Here is a 19,423-nt window from a genome sequence, read left to right as displayed (position 1 = left end):
ATTCAACATATGGGGGTGGGGGCTGGTGAACGGTATGGTCAATGTTTGTAAACACTGTGACATTTTGACTTTATTTGATCATTTCAGTTAAAAACTAACGTTCATATTTCATATTACTGTTTTGCCTGGCTGGACCTGTAATTTACAGGAAAGGAGTGCACGCTACTAAAGAGACACGCTACCATGGAAACCAAACAATGTTGTTGCTGTATTGAAGTCCGAGTGGAAACAGTCGTATTTGGAGCGTTATGTTATAATGAAACAGCGAGGTTGGGACTCACAAAAAAAAAGTGTTACTTCACTAACTGTAAGCTTGTCACTCAGAGTAACCTACAGTTAACTTAACTGTTGGAAAAGAAAGATCAGGGGGGCGGGGGGGAGAGCTGTGATGGGCCATTAGGAGTGTAAACACACAGCTGAGAGCTGCCGTTTCATTCTGACTGTTTAAAAAATGGTAACAACGGACTATTTTTCTTAGCGGATGCATGTCAATTTAAATCAATACATACAACTATTTTTTAAATCAATAAAAATATTTTGTAAATCCATAAAAGCATTTTAATTAATATTGGGAGTCATGTCGTTACTTTGTTGAGAATGTGGCCATGTAATAAGCGGGATAATTTGCAGCGACTTGGTCATTATGGGGAAAAATAACACCCAGGGATCAAGATCCCTCCGCGATGCGACGCGGAGGGATCAGTAATTTTTAGTGAATTACTGAGTTTAGGCACGTTAATAACATTTTAATGAAGTTGAATATAGTCAACTGTAAATAAAAAGTCATGAAAGAGATAAGGAGGAGAAAAGGTTTAAGGAAGTAAGCAAGGAATACAGAATGTTTCGTTACGTAACTTTGTTGAGAATGTGGCCATGTAATACACGGGAAAAATAACACCCATCCTGATCGTTTCAATGAAGTTGAATACAGAATATTCATATTTGTCAGTGATTTCATGTCAATTCGGCGAACATAAACAATGATGATGATTAAATTAGGATTAAAAATCGGGAGAGCCGGCTCGTTCGTTTTTTTCGACTAAACAACATTATTTTGTTAAATAACAACATGGTGATGTTTTGTAAATGATTACATGTCTTATTTAGCACAGACTATGATCCTATCCGTGACATATGGATCTTAACAAAGATCCGCTATACATTAGTACCAGACATACTGTACAAGACTCCACACATGACTCCAGTGTGGAACCCCACTGCACCCCCTGGTGGATCAATGATCCATTGCAGCTGGCTTCACAATAATTAAATTTATTTATCACGGGGGGCGGTATCAAGTCAGACTGGGGGCCGGCCGGCCATCACGGACCGTGCACGAACCAATCACGACCCTCGCGTTTTAAACTGTCCAAAATAAGACGCTCCATCTGTAATGCAAAGACATTTCATGTTCTTTAATTTTTTATTATTTGAATGACTATATTCTACCCTTATTTATCTGCACCTGAACTGGTTATCTCTGTACTTATTAGTTTGACATTTTTTCTAAATATCACCTACAATTTAAACACATTCACAATTAAATGATCACCAATATCCGGTGTAAAATAAACCCCTTAACTTACATAATCATCCAGTAGTATGCTACAGTAAGTACTGACATCACTTTTTTACAACAAACTCTGAATTCTTTTTAAAATAAAATAAAAAATAGGAAAACATTAAAAGCATAGTTTACCCAGAAGGGAGAAGATTTGGTTAGTTACAAAATTGCACTTCCCTCTATAATTTTAGAACTGCTCTTCATCAACAAGACTTGGAGAAGATTCAAGTCCTCTTGTTGCAACATTCATTTCTCATATGCCTTACAAAAAAACACAACAATGGTTTGACCTGTTTGTCAAATGCAGCTCAGTCTATTTTATAGTGAGGGATTCATCGGAAAACTCAGACTTTGTTTTGAAAATAAAATAAAATCATTACATCTCTAAGACACAACACTAGGACATGATTTCAAGTTGGCATGATTGAAATAAGAGAATCTAAAAGCAGGCAGCCAATATTATAATCTCAAAAGCAGAGAAAAGACACATTTAGAAATTGCAATTACATTTTTTAAATAATCCTAAATATTGATTGATTGATTGATTGATTGATACATTTATTTCGAACAAGTAAAATAAATAATTACAAAACAAAACAAATGTTGCAGTGCATAGTCATGTAAGAGAAATCAAAACAAAAAATGACATTTACAACAACAGCAACAGCATTAGCAACATAAACAGTGCCACATCTAGTGTTCGAAAAGGAGTGAGAAGAAGTATAATTTATTTAATCTCACCCCCTTGTCCCTAAATTATTTATTTATAATCTATAATCTGCAATAAGTATCATTATTATTCATTATTATTGTTATTATTATTATTAATCTGCTTTACCTGTTGATTGACATATATACATATACACATATACATACACACACATACCTACACTGATATACATATATGCACACATACATATACACACCTACATACTCACACATATACACATAGTCAAACACCTTCCCCTTCTCTCATATTGGGAGTCACGTCGTCTCCCAATATGAGATACGACGTGACTCCAGATATCTACGTGAGAGTCCAACCCCTCCCCCACCTGGACCTCCACATTTTAATTTAGGCTGAAAATGAGAAATGCAACTTTTTCCTGTTTTTTTTCCTCATCGTTTTGTGTGCATAGATGTGGAGTTATGGCAATCTCTTCTCACATATCCATCGATTTGTAGTATAACTGCAATGGTAATCTAGCCAGCCTTCTCCTACATTTGCGGGAAATATTTGTGCGCAGTCTTCGTCCAGCTTCGAATTTCCATTTGGCTCACCTCGGTACCAGTAGCTGAAACCCCCAAAGGAAAAATAATAATACATTTCAACCTGACATCAACTCAAATAAAAATGCTTTATTGAGATTGATAGAGATAGAATAATAAATGTCTATCCTATGTCTGGTTTGTTTTCTGACATGAAATAAGCTTTTAAAGGACATCCCAAAATGTAGTTGTGTTCAGAGAGGTAGATAGGATACTAATATACAAATAATTTCTCCGAAGCTGCAGAGCGAGTGTCTGTCACAGCTCACCTTGACAATAGAAAAGTGAAATAATGAGTGAACCTTGTGGTCAGCGGAGTCCCATCGACCCACTTCCATCTGCCCTCTGTCGCTCGATCAGTGAGTCCGATCCACACGCGCTCACCAAAACTTGTTATGTATTTCTTGTTGTGGAGAGAAAAACGCACAATCACAACCACTATATAAACCGTGACATGCTATCAACCACTTCTGTGACACACACAAACCAAACATACACACACACACACACACACACGCACGCACACAGACAGGCACGCACGCACGCACGCACGCGCACGCACGCACGCACACACACACACACACACACACACACACACACACACACACACACACACACACACACACACACACACACACACACACACACACACTCACCTGTTCTTCTTGGCTGTTGACAATCACCAGATCTGCCCCTTTTTGAAGACAGTCATCCCTACTCGCTTGCCAGTTTTTATTGATAGAAGAAATGGTATAGAGACTACCGCTGAAGTACTTCCATCCTTGATAAGAATAGTGGAAAACAGAACGAACGATAAAACATTTATACATAAATTACCAGATGCTTAATCTACTAAGTAAAGTACTAAGGTGGTATCTACCGTATGACATAAAGGCCCACCGAAATTGATTTCATTATCAGACTTACCCCCGGCTCTCAGAGTCCTCCCCAGATCGTCTCTTTCCTTAGCCAGGTTTTTGTTAGTTGCCACCATATCTGAAACAGAAATTCTATTGTGATGTTTGTTTCCTTTTAATACTGAAAAAAAAGCTTTTAGGGAACTTTGCTGATGCATGCTGACGTCGGTCAGCATGCATGTTTCTTGATGTTCTGAGTTTGTATCTTTATAGTTTATTGCACCTATTGTAGGTTGCTTTGGATAAAAGCCTCAGATAAATTAAATAATATTTTGTTACCTAATGTGATATTCAGTTCCGATTAGGTACGATATTCCCCTTCAGAACAAACCCCTGATTATTGCAGTAGTTTTTGCACTACTATATACTGGTAATAATTACATTAATTATGTGACCGTCTATGTTTCATGTTTCCTGTAGATATTTAATTGCTCTTTTTACTGCACTTTTAAGTGTACAGTTTTACTATTATGCTGCTGTGTTTATTGTATTTTTGTAACTCTGGCACAACAATTTCCTTCGGGATTAATAAAGTCTTATCTTATCTTATCTTATCTTTCATCACAATACTTACCAAGGTTGATTCTCTTCAAGTTGTCTCGCTCTTCAGTCAGGGAGTTTTGCTCTGAAACTTCAATTTTAGTGAAGAGGTTACCAACAAAATGTGATTATGTGTCCAAATAAACATATGATTGAGTGTAAAAACTAATGTCTGAGCTGGCTTTGTTGAAAATAAAGCACAAATTATAGTTCAGTAAAAAAAGTAATATATTTATTTTGTATTTCTGATCCTATTGTATGTATACCCTGATGTACAGGGATATGTTTCTCAAAAGCAATCAGGGTAACTACTGTAAAGTTTGATACTCAAACCTGGGTGTTGACCATTTGCACCAGAAGTGAGAGGCACAAATTAAGACTTTAAAAGAGCAAAACAGAGGGAAACATTGAGAGCAGCTTGTAGAAAATACAGGAGTCAAAAGCTCAAGTGTCTATTTCACTTTAACAATTGACCTTATCATTGTACCTACCATAGTCCTTCACAGTTCTCTTCAGGTCATCTCTCTCCTCAGTCAGGTTTTTGCCACTGGCCTCCAGATCTAAAACAGAATTCCCAATGTCTATTATGTTCATCTATCAATGATAATGTATGGGTCTTTGTTTCCTTTTCTTAATCTAACACCATATCATGTTTACAGGAAATTATTTCTGCCAAACAATCCTGTTGAATGGACCAGATAAGTATTAAGGTATATTGTATGTTTAGTTCAGTTAAGTATATTTGTGAAGAAAAAAATATTGTGTTCCCTCTTACAGCCACAAAACAAAGAGCCAAAGCGTTTTCAACAACAGTTGTTTCATTTCCTCTTCTTAAATGTGTAAGATAAGCCAGAATTTATAATTGAAACATAAACTAATGAACTGTCATTATCAGCAGAATGTGAAGAACCTAAAGTAAAAAAAAAGGAAAAACAAAAAGAAGTACACGCTTTGAAAAGGGCAATTGTTTCATTCCTTTCCCTGAGTCATATTAAAATGTTTTTTTATTCTCTTCAACTTGTCTCTCTCCTCAGTCAGGGAGTTTTGCTGTGATACTGTCATTTTCAATTTTGCCTCCAGATCTAATTTGTGAACCCTCCTACAGCCACTAATCAAAGAACCAAGGCATTGTCAACAACATATGTATAATTTCCTCTTCTTAAATGTGTAAGATAAGTAATTTAAATGTAAAACATAAAAAAAATGAACTAACATTAACCGGATGTGAAGCGCTTACGGTGTGGACGTGACTTCAAAGACGTCTATTAGTTTTTTTTTACAGAGATTAGCATCAGTCAGCATGCTCACTGATATGCATGTTTCTTGATGTTTGTATCTTTATGGTTTATTGCACCTATTGTAGGTTGCTTCGGATAAAAGCCTCAGATAAATAAAATATGATATATTGTTACCTAATGTGATATTTAGTACTGATTAAGTACGATTTACCCCTTCAGATCAAACCCCTGATTATTGCAGTAGTTTCATCTTAATACTTACCAAGGTTGATTCAAGGGCTGTTTCTAGCTTTGTGGGGGCCTTATGCAAGATGCTGTTTGTGGGCCCTAGTTTTTACAGTTTTTTAACTACAATGGGCGGATTCCGAAGCCTTTAAGATGATCTGTGGAGATGCATCCATCTGTTACACTTTAAGAGGAAAACAGGCTAATTTCATGAAAACCAAGCAATTGAAACGTACAAAGAATTATATTAAAAAGGTAAACAATAAGGCTCCTCTACGTCAATAAGTGCAAGAGATGCAGCATTTTCTCAACAATGTATAATTTACATTTTTCATCTTCCTCAGACGTCACTCATTGGGTAACAGCCCAACGATGATTTTGACTTTATTCCCCCAAAAAACACAAGCCACAGCTTTGCTATCATTGCAGTTTAATTGTGTTTATATCCTACATTTTATTTTTAAGCATATAATGCTTCACCGAACACAGGAGGGGGCTGAACCTGAACTTTCAGCTTGGGGACCCCCTAGTGGCCGCGGGGGCCCTATGCATCTGCACAGTCTGCCTATAGGAAGACACGACCCTTAATTCTCTTCATCTGGTCTCTCTCTTCAGTCAGGGAGTTTTGCTGTGAAACTGTTATTTTCAGTGGAGAGGTTACCAACTATGATAATTGGATCAACTGAAGAAAGTATTCACTTTAAAACAAATTAACCGAGCTGGTTTTGATTATAATTATTTCAGAGCAATTATTGTTCAATACAATGAATTAAAAATACATTCACACATACTGTTGAAATGAATATTAATAAAATTTCCCTGAGTTGTGTAAATAACTTTTTATATTTAAAATGTAAGGTCATATTGCACACCCTAATACACAGTTATTTTCTTTTTTCTAAAGCATTCAGAACAAGTGATCGTCATATCTTGCACAAATTATAATTGAAACAGGGACGGTTATCACTTGCACTGGCTACAGAAGTGAGAGGCACAAATTAAGAAGACTTACTTAGGTAAATGATGAGAGCAGCTTGTAGGATACACAGGAGTCCCAAAATCACAACAATCAGTCTGTACATTTTCATTCCTGTGTGTAGAACCCAGAAACATGCACACACACGGAGGTTTATGGAGGCTGACTTGCACAAGTGGCTGTTTGAGAAACCTTACACTTTAAACTGAGATGTTGATTTTGTCTTTAATTTATCATGCAATATATATATATATGAAAAAAAAAAAAAAAATGTAAACTTAAAGATCATAATATATATATACTGTATATATATATATATATATATATATATATATATATATATATATATATATATATGATGAACTTTACATTTAAAATTAATTTTAGAAAATAAGGTTATTGTAAACTAATCAGCTCTAAATTGTTTGACGAGGATTTCTGTCTTACCAGGCGCTGCAGCAGGCACCTTGAAGTCTTCAACAGAGCGGCGGGATGCAGCTTTCCTGGCTGGAACATCTTCAATGTTTGCGTATATATTGGAGAGCTCAAGTTCTTCTTCAAGGGAAACCATCTCATCAGTTGAGCCTCTGCAGAGTGCTGATGGTGTTTGTCAAAGTGTCTTCTTTAAAGGGCACTGATCTTCCTTTATTTCATGATTCTCTCAGCATACACCTCTCTCTCTCTCTCTTTCTTTTTCTTTTTCTCTTTCACACTCTCTTCTTCCTCATTTTCTATAATTTGCCTTTGTTCCTCAACTCAGTATTTGATGCTTTGACTGCTGCTCCATGTGTTACCTGTGCAGATCTTTGGGTACCTGAAAAATATTTATTCTCCAGGAAGGAGAACTCTACTTTGTCATTACTGATAATGTTAATTAAGTAATTAACGATCATATTAGTTTGTTTACTTTGTTCATAAAAAAAACAAGCAAGACAATCAAAATCCATAAGCAATGGCCTCTTAAGTGAATGCAAAGCTTAATCGGCTCAATGCTAAGGTGTTTAAGAGCTTGTTTAAAAAACTCTGAAGTTGCTGTAAAGTTGTGTAAGTCTAAATCATAATCTGTGTTGATGCATATCTATGCATATTGATGCATTGTGTTATATTAATTATGTGATGTGTACTTTATTGTGGTGTTGTATTAAAAGCTATATATTTTAACTACACTATACATGTAAAATGAAAAAAAGCAACAACTCTCTGTGTAGCACATCAGATATAATAGTTAATGACGCGTATGGCAAAGGCCAGAAAGTTGATAGAGAAGCAGCCGCGCCAAGATTGCAAAGTGACTCGAACGCAGCCATGCACTTACATAAATATAAACGTCATGCAACATTAACCAGACATATGCATATGATAATAAATACTATCCTTCGTCACCTAAAACTGCAAAACCACTCTTGTTCTTCCTGGTTTGAAGTCAAATGGTCTCTCTTCTTCCTTAATGTTCACAACTCGCTTGCTGTTACAACCTCTGCTGCAGCTTTGACGTATTGATTCTTGTGTACCTTGTGTAATTTGGATTTGTATTCACAATTCACACTTTTTCTTTTATTCCAAAGCAAATCATCATTATTGTTTATCAGTGACACATAATGCAAAGACATTTCATGTTTTTTAATTTGTTATTATCTGAATGACTATACTCTACCCTTATTTATTTGCACCATAACTGGTTATCTCTGTACTTAGTTATTAGTTTGACAATTTTTCATAATATCACTTAAGACTTTGACCAAATGTACAATGACATTATCACCAATGTCCACTGTAAAATAAACCTCTGTAGTTAACTTACATAATCATCCAGTAGTATGCCAACAAGTACTGACATTACTTCTTTACAACACACTCTGAATTCTCTTTTAAATACAAAAATGTGAAGCTACTACCAAAGGTGGTTAAAGCTTCTGTAAGTTTATATAGATCTGCTGAATCATATCAGAGTGTTGTTGGGGTCATGTCCCCTTTATAATATAAAACATTAGCATTTGTACAAAACTCGTTGGTTTATTCTTTCATATGGCAGTGGGATTCTGGGCCCTTGCAGGTTATTTATAACATAAACGTAAGATTCTACGATGAGAGACACTATATTATACTAGACCCAGTAATGTCTGCAAGCGGATGTTTGCATGCACTCCAAATATACCACTATCTAAAAGAGAACATTGAAAGCATAGTTTACCCAGAAGGGAGAAGATGTGGTTAGGGTACAGAATAGCACTTCCCTCTATACTGTGAGAACTGCTCTTCACCAAGAGGACTGTCTTATTTAAAAATAAATGGTGCAACATTCATTTCTCATATGACTTGAATGAATAATTTATTTTGAATATAAAATAAAATTAGTACATCTCTAAGACACAAAATTAGGACATGATTTCAAGTTTGAATAAGAGAATCTAAAAGCAGGCAGCCGATTTTATAATTGCAAAAGCAGAGAAAAGACACTTTTAGGAATTGCAATTACAGTTTTTAACATTAATCCTAAATCTGAGACATGACGTGACTCCAGATATCTACATGAGAGTCCAACCCCTCGCCCACCTGGACCTCCACATTTGAATTTAGGCTGAAAATGAGAAATGCAACTTGTTCCTGTTTTTTTCATCATCGTTTTGTGGGACTAGATGTGGAGTTATGCCAATCTCTTCTCACATATCCATCGATTTGTATCACTGCAATAACTATCTATCCAGCTGTTTCTTACATCTTCGTGAAATATTTCTGCGCAGTCTTCGTCCATCTTCCAATTTCCATTTGGCTCACCGGTGTACCAGTAGCTGAAACCCCCAAAGACAACATAATAATACATTTTAACCTGACATCAACTCAAATCAAAATGCTTTTTTGAGATTGATAGAGATAGAAAAATAAATGTCTATCCTATGTCTGGTTTGTTATCTGACATGAAATAAGCTTTTAAAGGACAAAATGTATGACATAAAGCTGCAGAGCGAGTGTCTGTCAGAGCTCACCTTGACAATAGAAAAGTGAAATAATGAGTGAACCTTGTGGTCAGCGGGCTCCCATCGACCCACTTCCATCTGCCCTCTGTCTCTCGATCAGTGAGTCCAATCCACACCTTCTTACGAAAACTTGCTATGTATTCCTTGTCGTGGGGAGAAAAACGCACAATCACAACCACAATAGCCACGTTCACACTGGAGTACTTTTCACCGTACTTTTCGCGTTTAGTTCCGTTAGTATGTCGCGTTCACACCAAAAAGAGTACTGAGTGCCGGGAACTTTTACCCCCATTTTTAGTGCCTGCTGAGAGATGGTACTTTCCTGGGGGAAAAAAGTGCCCCAGTTCTGATTGGCTGGGCGAATTACAAACCACGCCCCGTAAAACTCTGAAATGTTTTGTAGAGCCGCTATTTTAGCATTAGCATTATTAGCATTAGCATTCGCCCAGCGCACAAACCAACACATCCTCACTCCCAGGTCGGCCTATAGCCGCGTTCACACCAAGTACTTTCCTGTACTTAGTTCCGGCACTAAGAGCCCTGGCGCTTTTAACCCCAGGGTACTTAGTACAGATCGCGTTCACACCGGGAGTACTTTTCCCTGAGGGAAGATTACAAGTACAGTAGGTGGCGGTAAGCACCTTAAAGTTGTTTGCAACCCGCTACAAAACAAGAGAAGAAGAAAAACTGATACAGGATCTGTTTAATCGCCATGTCGGTTTTCTTTATTGCACTCTCAAGACATAACATTAAATAGAAATATTTTAAATGTAACTAAAGTGTCAGTTGTACATGTCAGTAAACATTGTCAATATAAAATAAAGTGTCAGTTGTACTATATAATAACAGTAATAACAATATAAAATAAACTCCCAGCTGTAGGGAGTCTCAGCAGCAAACCCACCTTTATTATATATCTTCCTGAGACCCACTGCATCCGTCTGCCATAAACACTATGCAAACATACATGTTAGTTTTGGCCCATAGTGGACTCCATGTTGTGTTGTGTGAAATGGGGGGGAATTAAAAGTTTAGGTCAAATAATATTTAAAATGATATAAATTGTCATATTTGTGTATGTGCCCCTGCCATTCCCCCACAAGGTTGCAACATTGATGATAAATAAATGACAAATAAAGCTTTGCCAGTTTATAACCGATGAAACATGATGGTATCAGAATAATCACTTACATGTGATGTATAGGATGCTACACAGGTCACAAAAGATAAAGTGTCAGGAGAAATAAGCTTAATCGCCATGTCGGTTTTCTTTATTGCACTCTCAAGACATAACATTAAATAGAACAATTTTAAATGTAAATAAAGTGTCAGTTGTACATGTCAGTAAACATTATATATAAAATAAAGTCATAACAGTAATAACAATATAAAATAAACTGTCCCAGGTGTAGGGATATTCTCAGCAGCATGCACACCTTAGTGCAACGTTGTGTGTCGTGTGTCAGTATTTACAAAAACTATACCAAATAAACTGTTATTAAATGCAGTTTGTCGCTCATCCTGCCGCTGCGCCGACGCTTCCTCATGGCGCAGCGCCCACACTTCATCCTGGTGCTGCTGGCGCTCCATCTGCTGCTTGAACACTTCTGCCTGGCGCTCCATCGAGGTGAGCATCTTGTCCTCCGTTTCCTGGGCCTTGGTGAACAGCACCATCTGATCTCCACGCAGCGACTCATTCACCACGGCACGCCGGTCCTCCAACGCCTGGGCGGTGTCAAAGAAATTCGCATCCCGTGTCCGCTTTCCTAAGAGGGGAAATAAGCAATATACAATATACAAGTTTAGTCGCCATGTAGTTTTACAACATACTAGGAATGTGTTTTTTGTATTTTCACAAATAGAATTAAGGTTTCACAAATCTGAAACTGTGTTATAAAGAATGTTTAGACCCTCTGGGATAATCCAGTCCAAATAAATCGGCTATGCAGCGATTTAAGAGGTTCAAACACGGAGGATTGTTCCTTTTTGAAGAGTGCTTCATGTATGCTTGAACTTTGTTTAATGTTGTTGAGGCAAGTTAAACATAAAATATGATGAATATTATGAAATAAACATGATTGTGAACATCAGTTCGATGCGCAACGTTCTTTCAAGACAAAGTTACAGTGTGTGTGTACTGTGTGCTCGGGGCCGGTGTTAGCCTATTATGGCTAGCATGGCTAGCTTGATCTACTGAGCAAATAAAAGTACATCTGAGACCATTATTGTGCAGATTAAAACCCCAGTGCATGTAGTTGATTTTACCTTCGTCGTCATCGTTGGCCACTGAATCCGCCGTTTGTAGTCCTGCCCGAGTTTCTTTATTTTTAGCCGGTGTGCCGTGGGGCTGTGCACATTCCCAGGTCGAGTGAAAGCTACTGAACTGGCTTCAGTGCATTCCCTGGGTCGCGTCCTCTGCGTAGATCTCCAGAAGCGCCGACACCTCCTCATCATTTCTTGATGCTTGCCATAACTGCTTTCAAAAACAAACACAACGCACGGAGCGTTGTGTTTTTGTAGCGAGGAAAAACAATGGCGGCTCTACACAACATTTTCAGAGTTGTACGGGCGTGGTTTGCAATTCGCCCAGCCAATCAGCACTGGGGCACTTTTGGAGAACTTTTCACCCACAGAAAAGTACGCTCTCTGAGTTGGCTCTAAAAATGGGGGTAAAAGTACCCGAGATTAAGTACGATTTTTGGTGTGAACGCGACTCACGGAACTAAAACGCGAAAAGTACGGTGAAAGTACTCCGGTGTGAACGCGGCTTATGTTGACGTTATGTCAAGTCCCCTGTGTCGGCTTTTTCCAACGCAAGGGGGGCGGCCCTTAGCGTACATTTTCAACTTTCCGGGATGTCCATAGGCTGTCCGCCGCGGTCCATAGGCTGTCCGCCGCGGGCCATTCTCTGCTGAAGCGAGACTGCATTGCATTAAAAACATTATGCTCTCTATATATTGTCTTTATTATGCTTTAAACAGTGTCTCGGGCTTTGGCTATAGGGCGGCTCAAAGTATTTTGTCCGGCCGTTGTGAAGACTGCTTTGTTTATTGTCCTTGTTTTTGTTTTAAATAAAGCATATTCAATCGAGACATGCCAAACATGTGACATCATATGACGCGTCGCACAGGGAGCAGGGAGACCCCGAGATCCGTATTCCCCGTATTTTTTAAATAAAGAGATGTTCAATCACGGGCGCGCATCAAACGTGTGACGTAATGTGGTATTAAAAGTATTAAAAGAGGTGAAAATCACTACAAGTCTGGGCATGTTGAGAGCTATACATACACACACATTTCATAGTCTTATATTTCAACAGTTTTACGACAAACTGTGACTTTTTTGACATGGAAATTATTATTTAAGATTGACAAACATCATATGTGTAATTCATGGCACAATTCAAACGGGATCGAAAGATAATCTTTCTCTCGCCATTGACTTCAATGCATACTTTTTCCGAAATAAGATCCCATGGAGGAACCCGGAAGTTTGATGGACATTACCCACAATCCTCTGTAGCAACCATAGACTGTATAAAAAAATTAAATAATACATTATTCCGAGTGTGCTTGCTTTTCTCTTTGAAAGTCATCACATAACGGCATTGTAATACACGTTTCGGCGGCATTAAATATTACATATCTGCCGATGTTAACTCTATTTAGAGAGCCCTAATGACAAGACTTCTAGACAAACAGGAACTGCCGCCAAAACTGAAAACTTGACGTGGATCTTAAATATATAAGCAATTAAACAACATCTTACATTTCTTTTCACACAATACGTCTCCTTGCAGTATCAACACTAATTCGGCTGACTTTTATATTTGATCCAATTGGTAGATAGGCTGTATTTACGCCATAACGGTGCACAGCTGATTTCATTTTTCTGAGACTCTGAGCCCCATTTCTTTTCCTCACAGACGGCAAAAAAAGTCCGACATTATACGATTTAAAATAAAAACAATAATCGTGGCTTGGTATTGAGTAAGAACATGTTTTTATGAACCACACAGCTTCCGGTCTACCAAGACCCGACCGGACAAAAATAAGTGGTGCAGGCACGAAACGTGGCGTATCATATGCACGCAAAACTCGGCCTCAGAACTCAATGGGAATGGTTAGCGTATCATATGCACGCAAAATCGGACTTCTGCGTATCTATTGCACGCATTTCCAATGTGTAAAGTGGTGTCATTTGTACGCAGACTGAAGAGAGAGGGTTGGGTATATCGTACCAAATCGGTACTGAATATCACATTAGGTAACAAAATATTATTTAATTTATCTGAGGCTTTTATCCAAAGCAACCTACAATAGGTGCAATAACCATCAACATCAACCGCCTCCACCCGTCCCTTAACCCTAGACCACCGCCATTCTTGTTCACACCCTGGTCACTTCCCTCACCAGAACCCCCTCCATTAACCACATCACTCCTGTTCTTCAGCAACTTCACTGGCTCCCCGTCAAATCCCGTATCGTTTTTAAGATTCTGCTCCTCGCCTTTAAGGCCATCCATAACCTCACTCCTCTGTACCTCTCCGACCTCCTGCACATTAACACACCCATCCGCACACTCAGGTCTTCTGCTTCCCTCCACCTCACTGCACCCCCCTTCCGTTTAACCACCATGGGGTCTAGAGCCTTCAGCCGCTCTGCACCCCGCCTCTGGAACTCCCTCCCATCTGACATCCGCAATACTGACTCTCTCCCCATTTTCAAATCACGCCTCAAAACATATCTCTTCACACTCGCATATAAACCCTGATCATTATCCATCACACATCCTCTGTTTTTATTTATTTGGTTATTTGATTGATTTATATACTGCATTGGCTTGTTTATGTTTCTTATGCTGGTGTTATCTATTGTGTATCTTGTTTTTTGTGTGTTTGTACGGCGACCTTGAGAGCCTTGAAAGGCGCCTATATAAAATAAATGAATTATTATTATTATTATTATAAACTATAAAGATACAAACTCAGAACATCAAGACACATGCATGCTGAACGACGTGCAGCGGCTAGTCAGTTAGCATGCTTATCTCTGCAAAACAACATATAGATGTTTTTGAAGTTACGTCAACATCGTAAGCTCTTCACATTCTGTTGATAATGATAGTTCATTTTTTTTACGTTTTAAATTTAAATTACTTATCTTACACATTTAAACAGAGGATATGATACAGCTGTTGTTGATAACGGTGATCACAATATTTATTTTCTTCACAAATATACGTTACTGAACCTAACATATCCTGTATAACTGATATGGTTCTGTTGAAAAATAATGACAGCCTCTCCATTCAACAGGACAGTTTAGCAGAATGAATTTCCTGAAAACATGATATGGTGTTGGAATAAGAAAAGGAAACATGGATCCATACATTATCATTGATAGATTAACATAATATACAATGAGAATTCTGTTTTAGATCTGGAGGCAAAATTGAAAATGACAGTTTCACAGCAAAACTCCCTGACTGAGGAGAGAGACAAGTTGAAGAGAATCAACCTCGGTAAGTATTAAGATGAAACTACTGCAATAATCAGGTTTTTGATCGGAAGGGGTATAAGGTATACTACATTGGTGGTGTATATGAAAGAAATAAAGGTGTACTTTCTCAGGTAAAACACTGAAGTGACACAAAGAAAACACGATTTGAACAACAGCCACAAAACAAACAGCCAAGGCGTTTTCAACAACATCTGTTTCATTTCCTCTTCTTAAATGTGTAAGATAAGCCATCATTTATCATTAAAACGTAAAAAAAGAGAACGTGGAATGCGAATAGCCTAAAGTGTTTACGTGTCTTCAAAGACGTCTATGTGTTGTGTTGCAGAGATATCTACGGAAATTAGCATGCTAACTGACTAGCCCCGCCTGTTTCCTGATGTTCTGAGTTTGTATCTTTATGTAACCAACATAAAATACACAATTCATGACTTCCTTATTTGATACAAAAAACTCATGCTAATATGCAGACCTATTTCGAAATAAATGTTTTACTGCAGTCATCATTCCTGTTAATACAGGCTCTTTCTTCTTATAATGCATTCTATGTAAGCGATGGGGAACAACATTCAAATTGTTTCTTGTGCAACTTCCCCTTTTTTTACCCAGATAGTGTTTCTGTGCAGAGTTTCAGTTTAGGGCTGCTAACACAAAGAGGATATTAGCATGTGCACTTTTCTCCCATTACTTAGTTTGAAATCACATTAGGAGGCAAGTTTAAAAGGTCATTATGAACAGGACAAACTTGTTTCAATTTACATTTACTGTAATGTCTTTCCTTTGCCATTTGTCACTCACCTTGAAAGTTTTGTTAAAACCAAGCATAACAATTTACAAGCCTTGTTATAAATGTCTAATTTGTTGGAAATAATTTCAACATATTAGCCGATAACAATAAAAGGTGAATAAAACCCTTAATATCTTGAACAACAAGTGGGAATCTTTTTTGATAAATGTTATTGCAAAACCACAAATGAAGTAATATTTTACACTGCTTACATTTCTTATACATTAGACCTCATAATCATGAGTTCATCCCTGATAAAACAGCATCTTTGTGTAAGAGTTTTTTCCATTATTTAATGCTGTATTTTGTTGAAAATGCCTCCTTTTAAAAAACAAGTAACACAAACATTACCACAGTTTCCATTTGAGTTATACAAGAGGTGTTATGTAACACAATCACATATGGGTGTCTACTGCACGGTGACGGTAAAATGATTAACACAGCTTCTTTTTTAATACAGTGCATCAAATTACAAGTTCCCACCATTAGATTATTTATTGGAGATAAAATAAAGAAATTAAATTACATTATTGAGAAAGTGCTGCAGTTTATGGTTCACTATTGTTTGTGTTGGATGTCATTAATGCTGCACTGCACATAGTCAAAGTCCAGGTATTATTTAGAGGGCTGAAGTGTTTTACTGCCACCTGCTGGATGTATAAATAAATGGCGTGGGTGTTTTCACTTAAAGCTCCCATGTCATGCTTTTCCGGTTATTACCCGTCCCCTTGTTATGAAGGTTTTTATGCATGTAAACGGTGTGCAGAGTCAAAACCCTCAAAGTACACCCTGTAGCGAGTAAAACTCTAACACAGAAAATACCTCCCCAAAACGCCTCGTTGGAGATACGTCACTGCCCATTTGATTCTTCCGGGTACCGCCTGATGTCATGCGGTACCCGGAACGAAATGGACCAATCCCGAAGAGCTATGGCCACACCAGCAGCGGCGTGTTCCTCCTCCAGAGGTTCGAAGAACCGGCATTTCACAGACGAAAGCTTCCAAAACATTGCCCAGTTTGAGGCCGGATATGCACAGCTTGTTTGGACCGTTTGGAGCAGGGGAAGATCCGGGTATACAACCTGTAAGTTTGCATTGTTATTTGTGTATTTATCAAACAAGACTGTTTAAATGTGTAAACTGTGTTGGACTGCTAAGCCATTGACACAGTGCTAACTGTGCTAACTAAGTTGCTAGAGTTTCCATATATCAACTCTAATATCAGCAGATGGCCTTGCATACATGTATCTCATAGCAGGAGAATGTCTGCATTCACACACAAAATACCTATTGACAGTATACTGCCGTGCGGTCAGTCGCGAAACGTAATTACATTATAGCTGGCGTAGCGTGTGTGCAACCGATCTAACACACGGAGCTAGAGCTAGATTTGGTCGGAAAAACATTTTTGTGATGCTACGTTGCTAGCGTTTAAATATATCAACTACAATGTCAGCAGATGGCCTTACATGTTTGTCATGGCAGGAGAATGTCTGCAGTCACACACACGGAATACTCATACAGTATACTCCGGTTTACCGTACATTGTGACCGTACATATACTGCATGTAGCTAACGAGGCTAGCTGTATGCTAGCGCAAAACAATGTATTCATGCAAGTTACATTGTATGGTAGCAGAATACCCGTATACGATTGCAATTATAAACACGTTATTGCTAGCCTAATATGAACCACTAGCTTTTGTTCATAGTAGTTTTATTACACTGCATTATAGTTGCCTTTCCTCCAAGCTAACGTTCATATCGTGTTAGCTACCAAGGTAAACAAAGCTAGGTTAGCATATTAGCAGGCAAGCTGTTCATTACACAACTACTACTAACGAATCTAAAACAACTAAGTTTCTCTAATATTTTGTGATTTGCATTTGATTTCGTCCAGCCAGATCCTGGCGGACAATCCATGACGGGGACGGGACGTGCTAAAAGGCACCGCACCGCACCGGCTGTGCGCAGGCAAGAGGAGGAGGAATGGATGATATACCGTGTGTATATATGTATATTTATGTTCATTTTGTACATTTCTAAAAATAAAGTTTAATGGAAATACTTAGTAGGCCTATCCTTTCTTCCCTGAATTCATATATTAGCAAACCATGATTTGATTTCTCATCAAACAGTAGTAGTTTATTACAGGTAAAAATAACTTACTCTTTGTTATGTTGGCTCGTAGGCCACAACGGAAAGGCAAGGAGACATACACAAGTTTACAAAACCACGGCACATTTATTGTGGTAAATGCAGAGATAGGTGGTCGAGGGGAGAGGGTCGCTCAGTTCGTCCTTCTGCAGCCGCTTTGGAGAGAGACTCCGGGCCGCTGGGATTAATAGCACCGGCTACGGAAGTGTCCGTGATCGCGCTGATTACCCTCTTCAGCTCCACCCCACCGTAAGCCCTGCAACACACCTGCACAAAGGCCCTGGGGCCGTCACACTCTTCTATAACAACAGTTGTAGGTTCAGTTCGGTTAGTTAGTATAAAATATCAGCTGTACCGACGCCTGGAACACTGATGTTCCCCGAAAAAAGCGGGCGGAGCCTCTCTGGTGGTTGACTAATCAGAACAGAGTGGCCGAGCTGACCAATCGGAGCACACTAGGCTCACAGGGAGGGGGGGGGCAAGAGCTCCAACGAGTCGTTTAGTGGAGAAAGTGAATACTGCTGAATACACATGCTTGACAGAGATGCTGTATGCGAAACCAATGTGAGTTTGGAAAATTGCACAGTATAAATCTATTTTAGTATACCTCAACAATGTAATTATGATCAGTGGAAATGGCCATGACATGGGCCCTTTAAAGTGGACCTATATCATGCTATATTTTAATAATATAGTGTAGGACCATACCTATATAAGGTATATTTATACGTTTTTTTTTTTTCAAAATACCAAACAGATCATGCATTTTAGCCATGCCTCATTTCGCTCAATTTGCACTTCTTTTAGCCCTGTTTTTGCAAGGGCTGATTCTGTGAGAACAGCACCACCTACAGGCCTGGCATATGTACTACAGCGTCTCCAGCGCTTTCAAACGGCAATGGCCGGGCTGTCTCCTCCTGATTGGTGGAGTTGGCCCAATAGCCGTAGCACCACCGTCCTGACGGCAGGACAGTGTTCAAATCGGGATCAGTTTTTTATCAGATCCGTTGCAGCCCCTTTTTTAGAGATTTGGGTATGGAGGAAAATAGAGAGGGTTGTGTTTTCTGACACTTGGTGAGTTCCCTGGAACACCGGGGACACATATTCATGTATAAAAGACGTACAAAAGTGCATTTTGCATGATAGGTCCCCTTTAACCTGTTTCACACCTTCCCCCCGGTACCGGGCGGATAAACGCGTCATTTGCAGGAAACAACGTCTAAGGAATCTTAATATTGAATAAAACTATGAATGTGT

The 19,423-nt window shown here is 38.4% G+C and overlaps 1 protein-coding gene and 1 long non-coding RNA gene across 2 annotated transcripts in view; both read right to left on the bottom strand.

The window, feature by feature from the left end:
• Positions 1 to 2,419: 2,419 nt before the first annotated feature.
• LOC117481929 (C-type lectin domain family 4 member M-like) overlaps positions 2,420 to 19,423 on the bottom strand; it is a 115,452-nt gene continuing 98,448 nt past the window's right edge. The window contains exons 21-23 of the mRNA XM_034129866.1: positions 3,490 to 3,614; positions 3,136 to 3,236; positions 2,420 to 2,859 (exon numbers count right to left, since the gene is read on the bottom strand). Of these exons, the coding sequence (XP_033985757.1) occupies positions 2,712 to 2,859; positions 3,136 to 3,236; positions 3,490 to 3,614 (374 nt within the window). The 3' untranslated portion in view covers positions 2,420 to 2,711. The remainder of the gene's footprint in view (positions 2,860 to 3,135; positions 3,237 to 3,489; positions 3,615 to 19,423) is intronic.
• On the bottom strand, positions 4,359 to 6,757 carry LOC117482273. The gene is made up of 3 exons (XR_004555852.1): positions 5,791 to 6,757; positions 4,782 to 4,850; positions 4,359 to 4,381 (listed from the first exon to the last, which is right to left on the bottom strand). It is a non-coding gene; the product is annotated as an uncharacterized LOC117482273 (long non-coding RNA).

Source organism: Trematomus bernacchii, unplaced genomic scaffold (assembly GCF_902827165.1).
Source record: "Trematomus bernacchii unplaced genomic scaffold, fTreBer1.1, whole genome shotgun sequence".
Taxonomy (NCBI): domain Eukaryota; kingdom Metazoa; phylum Chordata; class Actinopteri; order Perciformes; family Nototheniidae; genus Trematomus; species Trematomus bernacchii.
Note: the sequence above shows the minus strand (reverse complement) of the source record. Positions and strands in the feature narration are given on the sequence as shown.